General features: G+C 44.2%; 1 protein-coding gene across 2 annotated transcripts; it reads left to right on the top strand.

Annotated features, from left to right (window-relative positions):
• The first annotated feature begins 170 nt into the window (after positions 1-170).
• Positions 171-10261, top strand: C4H19orf53 (chromosome 4 C19orf53 homolog). Of its 2 annotated transcripts, XR_011965608.1 has the most exons (4): positions 171-432; positions 787-842; positions 1613-1844; positions 9790-10261. XR_011965608.1 is itself a non-coding variant. In XM_072602163.1 (3 exons), the coding sequence occupies exons 1-3, from the start codon at positions 336-338 to the stop codon at positions 1748-1750; spliced, it is 291 nt and encodes a 96-aa protein (XP_072458264.1). In that variant the 5' UTR covers positions 206-335; the 3' UTR covers positions 1751-2192. The 2 variants fall into 2 exon arrangements, 1 of the variants encoding a protein (XP_072458264.1); XM_072602163.1 differs by lacking the exon at positions 9790-10261 and having other exon boundaries at positions 206-432; positions 1613-2192.
• Positions 10262-13607: the final 3346 nt, after the last annotated feature.

Genomic DNA, 13607 nt, shown 5'->3' with positions numbered 1-13607 from the left:
GAGGATTTAAATAGGTTCAAATGCTAGGTGTGACCTTAGGCAAGGTAATGCAGTTCTACAGGCCTGTTTCCTTCTACTTAAAATGATGAGGTTGCACTGGACGACCCGCAAACTTCCCTCGAGCTCTAAACCTACGATCCTATAATCCCACTGAACCCGCCCCGTCCTGTCCCTTTAAATCAGGGACCCGGCCCCGCTGTATCCCACCAGTCCTTGCGTGTGTTGACCCGCTGTACGCTGTATCCCGTCAGCTCTTGCGCATGCCGCTCCCGCTATAGTATCCCGTCAGCCCTTGCCTCTTCCGGGTTTCTTTTCTGCCGTCGGGTGGCTGGGACATGGCTCAGGGGAAGCAAAAGTTTCAAGCTCGGAGGCCGGCCAAGAAAGTATCGGCTACGTCCGCTTCTTCGGCCTGCCGGGGCCCAAAGAAAGGCGGTGAGAAGCGGGGCGAAGGGCCTGGCTCTGCACGCATACGCTACCCGAGGCTCTCTGCCCCCGTGACCCCGTGGTCCCCGACCACGTCCCCTCCTCCCTCTGCCCCATGACCCCTTGGGCCCCGACCACGTCCCCTCCTCCCTCTGCCCCCGTGACCCCGTGGCCCCCGACCCTGTCCCCTGCCTTCCTGTGACCCTTCTCTCCCTCCTTCTGGGCTTGTGCCTTCACACTCTCGTCCTCCTATCCCGTGATCCCTCCTGCGCCCCCACTCCCCTTTGTCCCTGTGGTCTCCTCACTCCCATGCTCCTTATCCCCCTCCTCAGTCCCCGTCTCACTATATTCCCCCCTCCACAGCACGAATCATAGCCCCCAAAAAGGCCCGGGTCATCCAGCAGCAGAAGCTGAAGAAGGTAAGTGCCTGGGAAGGATCCCCGCGCTTTACTCCACTTGTGCTGTGAAACTTAAGCCCCTTCCAGGGCCGGCTGCCTCTGTCCAGGTTCAGTCTGTCTTCCTGCTCTCTCTCTAGAAGCCGGCATCTTACCTTCTCTGACATTTTTATTTCGAGTCCCAGTGCTGACCATCCTTCCACCCCACACACACGGTGCCTCTAACCTTACCCCTATGTCTGTGGAGCTCAGCATCACTTTCTTACTTCTCCACTTTTCAGGTAGATGTCAGTGGTGACCCTGCTCCCACAATCAACCCAGCACCATTTTTTTGACCCCTTCCTTTTCCATTCCTCCCCCTCCATAAAATATAAATACCCTGCACAGACTGTTCTCATTCTCATGTGACCAAGAATGCCCAGCACCATTCTCTTCTTCCCTTCACGCACTCTTGCGCAAATGCGCACACACACACACACACACACACACACACACACACACACACTCTTCTCTGCAACCTCCGCACATAAACACAGAGAACCTTGATGCACAAGTCTGTGCTGTCCATTGAAACTGACAGAGGGCTTCTGGAAACTAAAAATTTACCTTCCTGCACAAACCACTTGCTCTCACCCCTTTTTCTTGTCCTCATTGTGTGTTTACTCTGCTCAAGCCAGTGCCTTTATCTTTGTTGGGAAGGGGGCAAGCAGGTTGGACTTTCGAGTTAGGGCTGACTTCCCTCTATTCTCCTTATTATAAGTGCTGTCCTAAGTATTCTGCTTATTTCTCCTCAGGGCCTGGAGATTGGTATCCGAAAGAAGATTGAACACGAGGTTATGATGAAAGCCAGCACCAGCTTGCCCAAGAAACTGGCCCTGCTGAAGGCCCCAGAGAAGGGGGCCAAGAAAAAGGAATCTGGTGGCAAGAATTAACCCTGACAGGAAACAAGAGAAGAAAGGGAAGGTCCTTCATTTCAGACATTGCTTGACTGCCTGGCCCTGTGGCCCTGAAATCTCTGATGCCCCGGTATGTTTGTGGATACATATGTGGTGAGAGCTTTATTAGGGGAAAAGAAATAGGCTTCTCTTTAGTCAGGGATAGTCCTGTTATCTGTCCTTTTTTTCACCACAATCTCTCAGCTCTCAGTTTGACCAAAACAGCGTCTTCCTGAAGTCCCCTGAAGAATACAATGAGAAAGAGTAGGGGTCCTATCAGGAGGAGAGAAGACCTTCCTGGCTGTCAGGAGGTGTCTGCAGCAACCCCAAGAATCACTTCAGCCCACTTTTGTCTTCTCATTTTTCCTTCTTTGTACCCTGCCTGAGCCCCACATTCTCTTGTCTAACTTAAAGCAATAAAAAGGAAACAGCTGCTTTATACTCTGTACTTCTCTGGGCTTCTGTGGATGAGGGCAAGCTTGCCTTCCTTCTTGTGGCTATCTGGTGTTGCGGGGAGAGTCAGGAGGAGACAGTGGAAAGAATATTGGACTTCCACACACGAGACCGGGGTTCCAGAGCTGACTCTAATACCTACTTACTGGCCTTGTGATGTTGGGAAAGTCAGTGAACCACTTAAAGCCATAGTTTCAGCTTTATTCCCAACTTGACATTATTGGGGTTAGGGGAAGATAGGGTATTGTAAACCTTAAGAGATTATAGAATGAAATTGCTGCTCTTCTAAGCTCAAGGGTCACTGGAGCTTACCAACCCCTGAGGAGAATGGGGAGCTAGGAAAGGAAGGAACTTTGCAGGGAAGAAAAGGGATATATGCATAGTATACACAGGCTGCTTTTTTTTGTTGTTTCTAGAAGGCTTGTGTATTATGCCACCTGGCTTGACACTTAGAAATGGGATCCTGCCATTCTCTTAACTTGGTAGATTTTTTTAGAGTTCTGTTTCATCCATTTTCCCAGTCAGAGGAGACCTTTGAAAAGAGCTCTGCACCTTGCCTCTGGAGCTTTGGGGTTCAGGCTGCCTGACCTATCTGCTTAGGCCTGATCTGGAGGAAATGAAAATCACCAAGTAGGCAGGAAGCTATCTTACCATAAGGCATGGAATAGTGGTTTCTCCCCACTTTTTTCTCCCCAATATTTTGATTCCCTTTCATCCCTTGAAGACCAAAAAAAGGCCTTTTCCTGGTCTGGGAACAAGAAAAGGACATCTCAGTCTGTATCTGAAATGATCAGGGAAGGGGTTGGGAATGCAATTTTTTGTGTAGTATAGGGCTTTATGCATGATTGTTATTCGTAAATTGGTTAAATGGAAGAGAGGCCCAGCTTCTGAACTCTTAGATTAAGATTTGGGTCTAACATCTTTAAGAAGGAGACTGTCCAGAGGGCAATGAAGAGAAGGCAGGGTCTTGCATCTGTGGCACATGAGGTTTAGTTGAAGGATGTTTAATCTAGAAAAGAGAAGGTTCAAAGGGACAGCATAGTTGTCTTCAGGTATTTGAAGGACTGTCACACAAATAAAGAATGCATTTGGGCCGCTGGGAGCAGCTGGATGGCCAAGGTTCCACTTTAGACATGAGGTTAGGGATGCCCTCCTAACAGCTATCCAGGAGCAGAACAAGCTGCCTTAGGAGGGAATAGACACCCTCTCATTGAGAGTGTTCAAGCAGAGGCTATATAACCACTCAGCAGGGTGTTCCAGTTGCCTTGACCACTTGTCATGGTGTTCTGGTGTTAGACCAGATGACTGCTGAGTTCCATTCCAACAGGAAGCTTTGTGCTTCTCTCAGCTGATTTGAAAGTTGTCCTCTTGCTTCTCACCAAGAAACTGGATAGGACAGAAATGAAGGGCAGTTCTAGATGGAGCCTGGGGAGAATCTGTTTATTCCTGACCAAGATCTGCTGTTGTAGAAGGGGAAATACAGAGTAGGAGGGGTGTTCTTCCTAGTCTGGCATCCCCAGCTCATATCTAATAATTATGGTGTTTGTGAAATTCCTTGGACTCTTTTTTTTTTTCATAAGGAAATGGTTTCTATCAAGAGTTCTTAACTTTTTTTTCCTGTGGTATTAAGTGTCAGGAACTGTGCTAAACACTGGGGTACAATAACAAAAAAACAAAGATGGTCCCTGCCCTCAAGAAGCTTCCAATCCAATGGAATAAAACAATACACCAAAGGAAGCTGAAGGGGTGGGGGACAAAGTATCTGGCACAGGGGCAGGTGAAGAAAACTGTTGAGTCCCCTCCTTAAATAGAGGCCCTGGATCCCATGGCCTTGCCCTCTAGTCAGGGTTTAATCAGAGGATCAGAGGGTACTGATGAGATGTGAGTACCAGGCAGATTCATTCTTGTAGGATAATAGGATTTCCCAGTGAATAGTATCAAAATTGTAGAATTTAAATGCATAAAACACAAGATTACAAAGAAAACCAAGTTGTTGCATTACAGTTACCAAAATATCCTAAAAACAAGGTCACAGACTCCAGATTAAGAAGCCCTGGACTATAAGATCTTTAAGGTCCTTTTCAATTTTAAAGCCAAGATCTATGATCCTATGGCCTGGCTCTCCTAGGAATCACATTCCTCTACTGTTCCTCTCCCCTCCTATTATATGCCCTTTGTGGAAATTACAGTGGTTTACAAGCATCATATGTCATGCCACGTGTAAATCAGAGTCCTTGTGGGCATCTCCTGTCTCCTCCCTTCAGTAAACCAGGCGTTTGTGGAAAGAATGTTGGGCTAATGTCAGCAATTCCAGGAATGTCAGAATTAAGAGATTTGAAAGAGAAGATGACATCTTGCCCTGCACAGTAGCCCTGAAGAGAACTTTGTGGCATAGTAGAAATTGTTTGGAGTCAGAAGAGCTGGCTGGGGTCACATGCTAGCTCTGACTGCTTCCAGGAGCATTAAGAGCCCACCGAGGCCATATCCTAGACACTGGTGATACAGAGTCAGATATTACAAAACCAGCCTCTGAGGAATACAGTACAGAAACGGGCAGAGCACAGGTGGCTGGGGAGTGGTTTCTCCCAGGTGGCACCTGAGGTAAACCCTGAAGAAACCTGAGATACCAAGGCGTGAGAGGAGGAAGGAACACATTCTGGGCTGGAGGATAACCTGTGCAAAAGCAGAGAAGGTCAAGAAACTGCATGTAGGCCTATTTGGAACCTGGGAGATATAAAAGGGAGTAACATAAAGTAAGTCTAGGAGAGTAACCTGAAACCAATTTGTAATGGGATTTAGATGGTAAGCAGAAGAGTTTGCATTTTATCCTCAAGGCATTAGGGAACCACTGAAGTTTTGGGGTTTGAGTTTTTTTTAGGTAATTGGAGTTAAGTGACTTGCCCAGGGTCACACAGCTAGTAAATGTCTGAGGATTTGAACTCAGGTCCTCCTGACTCCAGGACCAGTGCCCTATCCACTACCACATCTTGTTGTCCTTATATTGGTAAAAATGCAAATACCTGAGTAAATGGGTCACACTCATGCTTCAGTAATATGTGAGAGGAATAGAGTGAGAAAAAAATATATTTACTAGTTGTATGACCATAGTCAGCAAATACGTTAGTGCCTACTATGTGTCAGGCTCTAGGATATACAAGGAAGACAGTAAGACAGCCCCTGCTCTCAAGGAGCTCACAGTTTCTTTGAGAAGACAACATGTAAATACATCTGTGTGCAAACAAGCTATAGGAAGGATAAACTTGGAGACCATCCCAGAGGGAAAGCACTAGAATTAAAAGGGGTTGGGAAAGGCTTTCCTGTAGAAGATGGGATTTTAGCTAGGACCTAGAAAGGAGCCAGGAGGTAGAGATGGTGAAGGGAGAACGTTCCAGGCTTGGGGAACAGGAAGAAAAGATGCCTGGAGCCAGAAGATGGGAGTATCTTGTTTGAGGAGCAGCCAGAGGCCCATGTCACTGAATCACAGTGTAGGAAGACAAGAAGGCTTGGAGGTTATTATTCACTAACTTTTTTGCCTTCTGAATCTATATTGGCTGCTTTCCCACTATGTAGAAGGAGCTTTTGAAAGTTTAAAAAGATTCCAGGATTTCCTACAGGAGGGAAGAACTTGATATCTGGTTTTGAGGGCTTAGAGAAGGCCTGATGATGATATAGCTACTGGATTCCCAAGCTGGTTGACTGATCCCAAAGAGTAATGATCAATCAGTCAGTGTAGTGTGTTGAGTTAGAGCACTGGACCTGAAGGCAGAAGAAACCTGAGTTCAAACCCCAAATCTGATACTATTTGTAATAACCTTGAGGAAGTCACTTCAGTGTCTCTGGGCCTCAGTTTCTTCAGTTGTAAAATGGAGATGATAATGGTCATAGTTATGCTAAGAAGAACTCCATATAAATGTCAGTGATTTATTATTGAGGGAGCTCCAAAACGCTCTGTTGAACATTTTTCTTAATGATCAGGATGAAGATGTAGATTGCATGCTTATTATATTTAGAGATGACACACAGTGGTAAGGGCTAGCCTACCTCTTAGATCAGTCAGGCCAGCTCAATATGGACAAACAACCTCAGAACTGCATAGGTACAGGAAAAGGCCTAGATAAAGTTCATTTGAAAGAGTCCAGGGGGTATTAGTGGACCACAAGTCGAGCATGCCTCACTGATACAATGTAAAAACACCTGTCTCCAATTTAGGTGGCATTAATCATCGATCAACAAGCGTTTATTGTTTACTGTGTGTCACACTTAGTGTCTAATACTTGAAGTGACAGTACTGTTGTCCTCTAACTTGATGGGACTACCCAGATCACTGAATCTCAGGTTTGGAAGGGACACTCCCATCTCCCAACTCCAGGCATTTTTCCTGGCTTCATTCAAATCCCAACTTCTTTCTATAAAAAGCCTTTCCTTGGTTAATTATCTCCAATTTTTCTTGTATATAGTTGTACATAGTTATTTACGTGTTCCATTATAAGTTCCTTGAGAGCTAGGGACCTTTCTTTGTATTTCCAGTGCTTAGTATGGTCCCTTGCACATGCTAAACACTTAATAAAATGTTTTTTGATTGACTGACTGACTTCTGAGCCACTTAGACCAATACATACCTGAACAAGAAACCTTCCTTTCCACTATGTGAAAAGTGATCATTCATTCTTTGCTGAAGACCTCCAGGGAGGGGAAATCTACGTTGCAGGTGAAACACTCCATGTTTCTTTACTTCAGCCCTACATCTTCTACTTCTCAGCTTCCTCCCTTTGCTCCTCAGTGTGCGCACTAGAGAGCTAACAGAGCAAGTCAAATCCCTTGGAAATAGCAGCCCCTGAGGTCCTCTGAGAAAGTGCTCAACATTCCCCTTGAATCTTTTCTCCTGGGTAAACATTCCTCTCCCAAATGAGGATTCCTGAAGTTACTGATCCAGGGTTCTTCACCATCCTGATTACTCTCATATAAACGTTCTTTAGCTTGTTCTTAAAATACAGCATCCAGAACAGTACTCCATTTGTGCTCTGGTCAAGGCAGGCTTCCACAGGACTGTGGTCCTGGAAATTTGCATCTTGGTGCAACCCAAGTAATTGTTAATAATTCAAAGAGCTGTAGGGGACCTCAGAAGTTCATCTTAATTTTTCTTGTCTGACATCATTCTACTGGCATGTAGAGTTTCTGGTCCCATAGGACCCCTATGTCCTTTTTTTCCCTCAGACTGTCATCTAATCATATCTCCCCCATCATATATTTGTGAAGGTGATTTTTTTGAATCTAAATGTAGGACTAGATATTTACCCTTTTAACAATGGATCTTGTCAGATTTAGCCCAATGTTTTAGCTTATCCAGAGCTTCTTGAATTCTAATTGTCATCTAGTATAACTATGCCCTCCTCCTTTCTGTCATCTACTATAATAATAATAAGTGGTAATAAGCATACCACCCATGGTTTTACCCAAATCACTAAGATGAAAAAAAAAGTTAAATGGCAAAGGGCCAAGCCCAGCTCCCTGGAGCACTTCTACTAATGGCCTCTTTCCAAGCTGACATCAACCTATTAATGACTCCTCTCTGAATCTGGTCATTAAGCCAGTTTTGAATCCATCCAACTGGTACTATATATACCACTTAGCCCAGCTCTCTCTTCCCCACAGGGACAGTATGTAAGACTTGGTCTAGTGCTTTGCTAAAATCTAGGTAAACTGGGCTATCTACTGCATTTCCCTGCTCTGGTAACCTTTTCAAAAGAGAAGAGCTGTTCTAGAAATCATACTGGTTTTCCATAACCACCCATTCCTTTTCTACATATTCAGGAACTGTCCATCTCTTTTATAAGACATGGCAGAATTTTGCCAGGAGTCAAAATCAAACTCACCAGCATGTGGTTTGCAATCCATATTCCTTTCCCCTTTTGAAAAAATGGGACATTTGTCTTTCTCCAAACCTGTGGGGCCTCTTCCATTCTCCATAGTCTTTCAGAGATCAGTATGTAGGATAAATCCAAGTGGGGAGGACAAAGTCAGGAGACTAATGAGGAACCTTGCTATAATAATCTAGGTAAGAAGTGATAAGGGCCTGAACTAAGCCGGTAGTTGTTAAAGTGGAGAGAAGGTATCAGGAGAGATTTTGTGAAGGTAAGTGGGTGAGGAATCATGAATAATGCCAAATTTAAAAAACCTGGGAAATTGGAAGAACAATGATGCCTTTGATAGAAATGCAGATATGGAAAATAGGTGGGTTTGGGGAGGAGGAACGGGGCACAAGATGAGTTGTTTTGTATATATTGAATTTGACATGTCTCTGTCCACTATGAAATATCGAGTAGGCAAATTTGACGTGGGACTGAAACTCAGGGGAGAGCCTGGGGTTGGATATATAAATCTTTGAGTCATCTGTATAGAGATGATAATTAAACTCCTGAGAGTTGATGAGGTCACCACAGGAGAAATCATAGAGAAAGTAGAGATTAGGACCCAGGACAGAACTTTGGGGAACAGCTACAATTATAGTGTGGCATGATATGAGCCAGTGAAGGAATACCAGGAGAGTGGAATGTTATGGAAACCTCATAGAAGAGAGACTATCCAAGACAACAGATGGTCTGTAGTGGCAAAGACAGCAGATATGGTTAAGATCCTGGGTATCAACTCCCTGTTAGTCATTTTTGTTTGATCTTTTCCAGTTTGAGTATTTTTTTTCTTGACAGAGAAAGCAAGTAAAATAAGATCTGAGCAGTTATTCCTTTTCCTTTTCTGTTATTCTTCCATCCATGCCAAGTAATGGTCCTATGCCTTCTTTGATCCTATTCTTTGCCCCCAAATACCTTTGGTAGTCTTTAGCTTTCCTCAGCTCAACTCATTTAGAGGTTTAGAATCCCTGATGAAGAGGATTCTGCCACACCTTTGTATTCACCTTCTGGTGTCTGCTCTTTCATCTTCTGAAAGGGTCTTTTAAAATTTAATTTGACTTAATGAGTTCTTGTGTATCCGCGCTGGTCTCTTTGGGCTACTGCTTTTATTCCTCATTTGGAATGTTCCTCCTTCCATCTTCAAAATTGCATCCTCAAAAGAAAATTTTAAATTAAAAAATAATTGCATCCTTCTGAGCTTCCCAGTCATCATAGACTGACTTCCCATGTAGAAACTTACAACACATGATCCTGCCTATCCTTTCTTTGAACACTTTGTAATCACTTCCCCCCAAAATTAGGGTGCATGCTTTGGCCTTCCTCTCTGCCATTAAAAATTCTAAGGTAGAATAGTGACTTCCCATCATATACACCCCAGTAGAGAATCTGCGTCAGAATAGAAGTTTCCCTTGGTGGTTCCTTCACCTTTTAAAAGATGAAAGTATCATTAAGTCAAGAAATTATTAGCTGCTCTTCCTTAGAGGGCCCCAGCAGAGTCTCAGTTCCCCATGTCATGTATAGTTGGTGATGTTTGCTAAAATCATCTCTTTTACACGGGTGACCTGTAGTGTTCTTTGACCACAATAATACTTCTTTTTCTGCTTCTAGTGACCTTTTATTTTCCCTTTTTAACATATGACTGTTGCTTTTTTTTAACCATTTTCTTTTCTTTTCCAGTGACTTCCCTGCGTTCCAGTAGAACTCTCTCATAACAAAGCCAGCCAAACAAAGTAAACCAGCAAATTGTTTGCGTCTAACACTTCAGCCTCCTTCCGCGCTTAGTCCACCCTTTCTACTGAAAGACAGAAAGAATACTTGAGCATCGCTTTTCTGAAGGCATGATTTGTCACGGTACTGATAAGAATTCCAAAGTCTTTCCATGTTGTTTACATCATTGTAATCATCTCATCAATTGCTCTCCTGGTTCTGGTTACTTTGCCTCAGTTTACACATGCCTTCCCAAATGCCTCTGAATTGTTCATATTTCTCATTTCTTTTGGCAAAATAATATTCTAATTTGTTTAGCCATTCTTCAATCTGTACCCACTTTTCTTCCAGTTCTTTGCTAGTACAAAAAGTGCTACTATATCTTTTTAATATAATATTCCATATTTTTCCCAATTATATATTAAAACAATTTAAAAACTTTTTTAAGTTTTGAGTTCTAAATTCTATCCTCCCCTCCCCTTCACTCTTCTTGAGACACTATGCAATTATGTAAAACATTTCCAAATTGGTGTTACACCTTTTTGTATGTACTGGACCTTGCCTCCATTGGTCTTCAACCTAATTCCCCTCCACCATGCTTCCACATTCTGGTTTGCTGGATTTTCACCCATGACTATATTTTAATTTCCAGTGGCACTTCATTCTAAAGCATTGCACTCAGTTTGGAGTGGCATGTTTTAGGAAAGATAGTGATGCACAGGAGGATTATCAGGGCAGGGAAGGAACTAAAAACCAGCTCACATGAAGATCAGGTGAAAGATCTGAGAAGACCAGACATGGGGCAAGGGAGTCTCAGCTCCTCATCTGTAAAATCCCTGGGGTTACACTTGATGATCTCAAAGGTTCTTTCAGCTGTGAATGATACCACGGAATCTTAAAGTTGGAAAGGACCTCAGAGGCGGTTTCCCAAGGATCCTTTCTGCACTATCAAATATCATCTTTTGATCAGACTTAGTAAAGTGATAGTAACTTATCCCATCTAGTGCTGAGATGACCTCTGTCATTTTAGTTTTTTCCTTGCTTCAAGCTAAAACCACCTCTATGCCCTGAACCCTGTGAAATGAATATCCCCTTTCTACAGATTAAGAGACTGAACATCCCATCAGCATCTCAAATTGAAAATGTCCAAAACAAAACTTATCTTGCTCTCCTCCTCACAAACAGCCCCCGTCTCCCAACTTCCTTCCACTGAGGACACCTCAATTCATACATAACTTCACTGTTATTGCTTCTCTCTCCCTCACCCCTCCAGCCCAAGTCTCTTTTTCTTATACATCTCTCACATCCATCTTCATTCCTCTGTAGTCACAAAGCTACCGCCATAAATAGTTCAGGCGCTAATAACCTCTTCCCTGGACTATTTTATTAGCCTACTAATTGGTCTCCTTTCTTCCACTCTCTCCCCTCTGAGTCTGTCCTTTGAACAGCTGCCAGGATAACCTTCCTGAGGCACACGCCTGACCGTGGTACCTCCGTCCTCAAAAACCTTCAGAGGTTCCAGGTTATCTCTAGCATAGAATAAAAATGCAAGCTGGCATTCAAGCCCTTTGAGGATCTTATTCCTCAGTTACCTTTCCAGAGTCTTTTCAGAGTATTCCCCTTCATGCACTTTTAAGTTTCAGTCTAACTGGATTACTGGCTGTTCCTCTGACCATCATTCCATTCCTGCTCTCCTAGGAATGCTCCCCAGCGTCCTCTAGGCCCTCCAGTCTTAATGCTCAGCTCAGCCACATCCTCCCAAGAGTTTTCCCTAATCTGTCTTCCTTTCACTACTCCCCCCTTGTTATTACTCTCTCCCTCCTCAGATTACTTTGTTCTGAAAAAAATATATTATGTCATAGCCTCTCCACAAGGCAGCATTTGTTTCTGCTTTGGTTTTTGTAGCCTGAGCACCCTAACCTGGTGCCTTGCACCCAGAGGGTGTTTAGCAAATGTTTGAGTTGACTTGAATTGATAAGGAAACAGGCTGTCCCAGGGTCATACAGTAAGTGGCAGAGCAGAGACCCTGACCCAACTCTCTAGACTCCAAGTCCCAGTGCTCATTTGCTAGACTTCGCTGACTCGGCACATTGAAGACAAAACATTAGGGGGAGGACCTCTCAGTGCAAACAGCTGGGGGTGGTGAAACCCATCTGCAGGGGGGAGGGGGAGTGTGGTGGCGTTCAGCTTCCCAGCTGCCCTTGCACCTGCTGTGGTCATCACTTGAGACGAGGAGAGCTCATCAGCTGTCAGAATTTCTGCCTCTGACCAGATGTGCTGAGATTTATTTCCTGGAAAACCAGGGAGAAAAAAAAGTATCTGGTTCCTGGGCCCTAAGTGAGTTTGTCAAGCTATAGTAGGATGAGTGTGCTGCTGCCACCATCTTGTTGTGTAATCTTAGACAAATTCCTTAGTTTCCTTTATATAAAATGTGGGGTAGGATTGGGTGACCTCTAAGGGTATCCCAGCTTTGGTGCTCCATGGCCTGAATGCTTTTCACTTCTTACAGCAGTCTCCTCCAGAGATCAGTTGCCAGCAGGGGGCGAATCCCATCTTTGAAAAACCTGGGCTACTGGAGCATGATTCACGGAAATCTAAAGAATTAGAGCCAGAAGGAAGCCCCAAGTTTTCTAGGGTTCAAAGGAACCTCAGTGTCTCTCTAGTCCAACCAGTGCCTGTAAATGAACCACAGGATGGTGTACCTGATGAGCGGTCATCCGGCCTCTGCTTGACAGTCCCCTTTGCTGGCCTAGACCCAGTGCCAGTAAAGAATTTGCTTTTAGTCCTTGAGCAACTCCAGGGCTTTCAGATGCTTTGACTGACAACTAGGGCTGGGCCTAGAATGTCATCACCAGGGCTTCCCAGGGGGTTTCCCAGAAAGAGGAGTGCCATGGCCATTCCAGGCATCTTACTGGGCAAGTTTTCCCATCTGAGTTAACAACATCCTTACTCAGTTCTATTCAACCAGCATTTATTAAGCACCTGCTGTGTGCCAGATCTTCGGGGAAACAAAAATAACAGTACCTGACCTCAAGGCCCTTTGTTCAGTTGAGGGGTACAATATTTGCATAGGTATGTAAAGACAAAATGATTTGAGGGGGGAAGATCACTGAACAACTGATGAGATTAGAAGTGACTTTTGAAAGAAGATGACTCCTGAGCCTCAGCTCCTTGAAGGAAACTAAATGACCAGGAACTACCTTCTTGGCAGGAGAGAGAGGCTACAAAGGCCTAGACATGGGAGATGGAATGTGAAGTTTAGAGATTTAATGGGCAGTCCAGTTTGCCTGGAATGTCAAGTGTATGAAGCAGAGTAATGTGAAATGTCTGGAAAGGTAAATGGAATCCTGACTTCGGAGGGCTTTAAACATCAGACAGAGGAGTTTGTATTTTATCCTAAAGACAACTAAAGAGTCACTGGAGATTTCTGAGTGGGGTCAGACTTGTGCTTTAGGATTGATTATTGATTTGGCAGTGGTGGGGAGGGAAGTGTTTGCAAGCAGGGAGACCAATTAGGAGGCAATTGCTGTATTCATGGAAAATCAAGGATTTAGAGCTGCAAGGGACTTTGGAAGTCATCTGGGAAAGTAGCTTCCTTTTACAGTTGAGGAAACAGAGGCACAGAATGGTTAAATAACTTGCACTGAGTGTCAGAATCTGAATCAAGGTTTTACTGTCATTTTACCTTACAAGGTGCTGAGGGTAATGACCATGTAAGTAGAAAAAAGCAGTGTTTTGAAAGATGCTGTGGAGGTAGAATTGACCGAAGTTGTCAACGGATAGGATAT

Source organism: Notamacropus eugenii, chromosome 4 (genome assembly GCF_028372415.1).
Source record: "Notamacropus eugenii isolate mMacEug1 chromosome 4, mMacEug1.pri_v2, whole genome shotgun sequence".
Lineage (NCBI taxonomy): Eukaryota > Metazoa > Chordata > Mammalia > Diprotodontia > Macropodidae > Notamacropus > Notamacropus eugenii.
Note: the sequence above shows the minus strand (reverse complement) of the source record. Positions and strands in the feature narration are given on the sequence as shown.

Excerpts from the sequence above, each read along its gene's own strand:
- C4H19orf53 (XM_072602163.1), top strand. The coding sequence starts at position 336 with ATGGCTCAGGGGAAGCAAAAGTTTCAAGCTCGGAGGCCGGCCAAGAAA. Across the intron at positions 433-786 it reads CCGGGGCCCAAAGAAAGGCG|CACGAATCATAGCCCCCAAA; the intron begins GTGAGAAGCGGG and ends CCCCCTCCACAG. Across the intron at positions 843-1,612 it reads AGCAGCAGAAGCTGAAGAAG|GGCCTGGAGATTGGTATCCG; the intron begins GTAAGTGCCTGG and ends ATTTCTCCTCAG.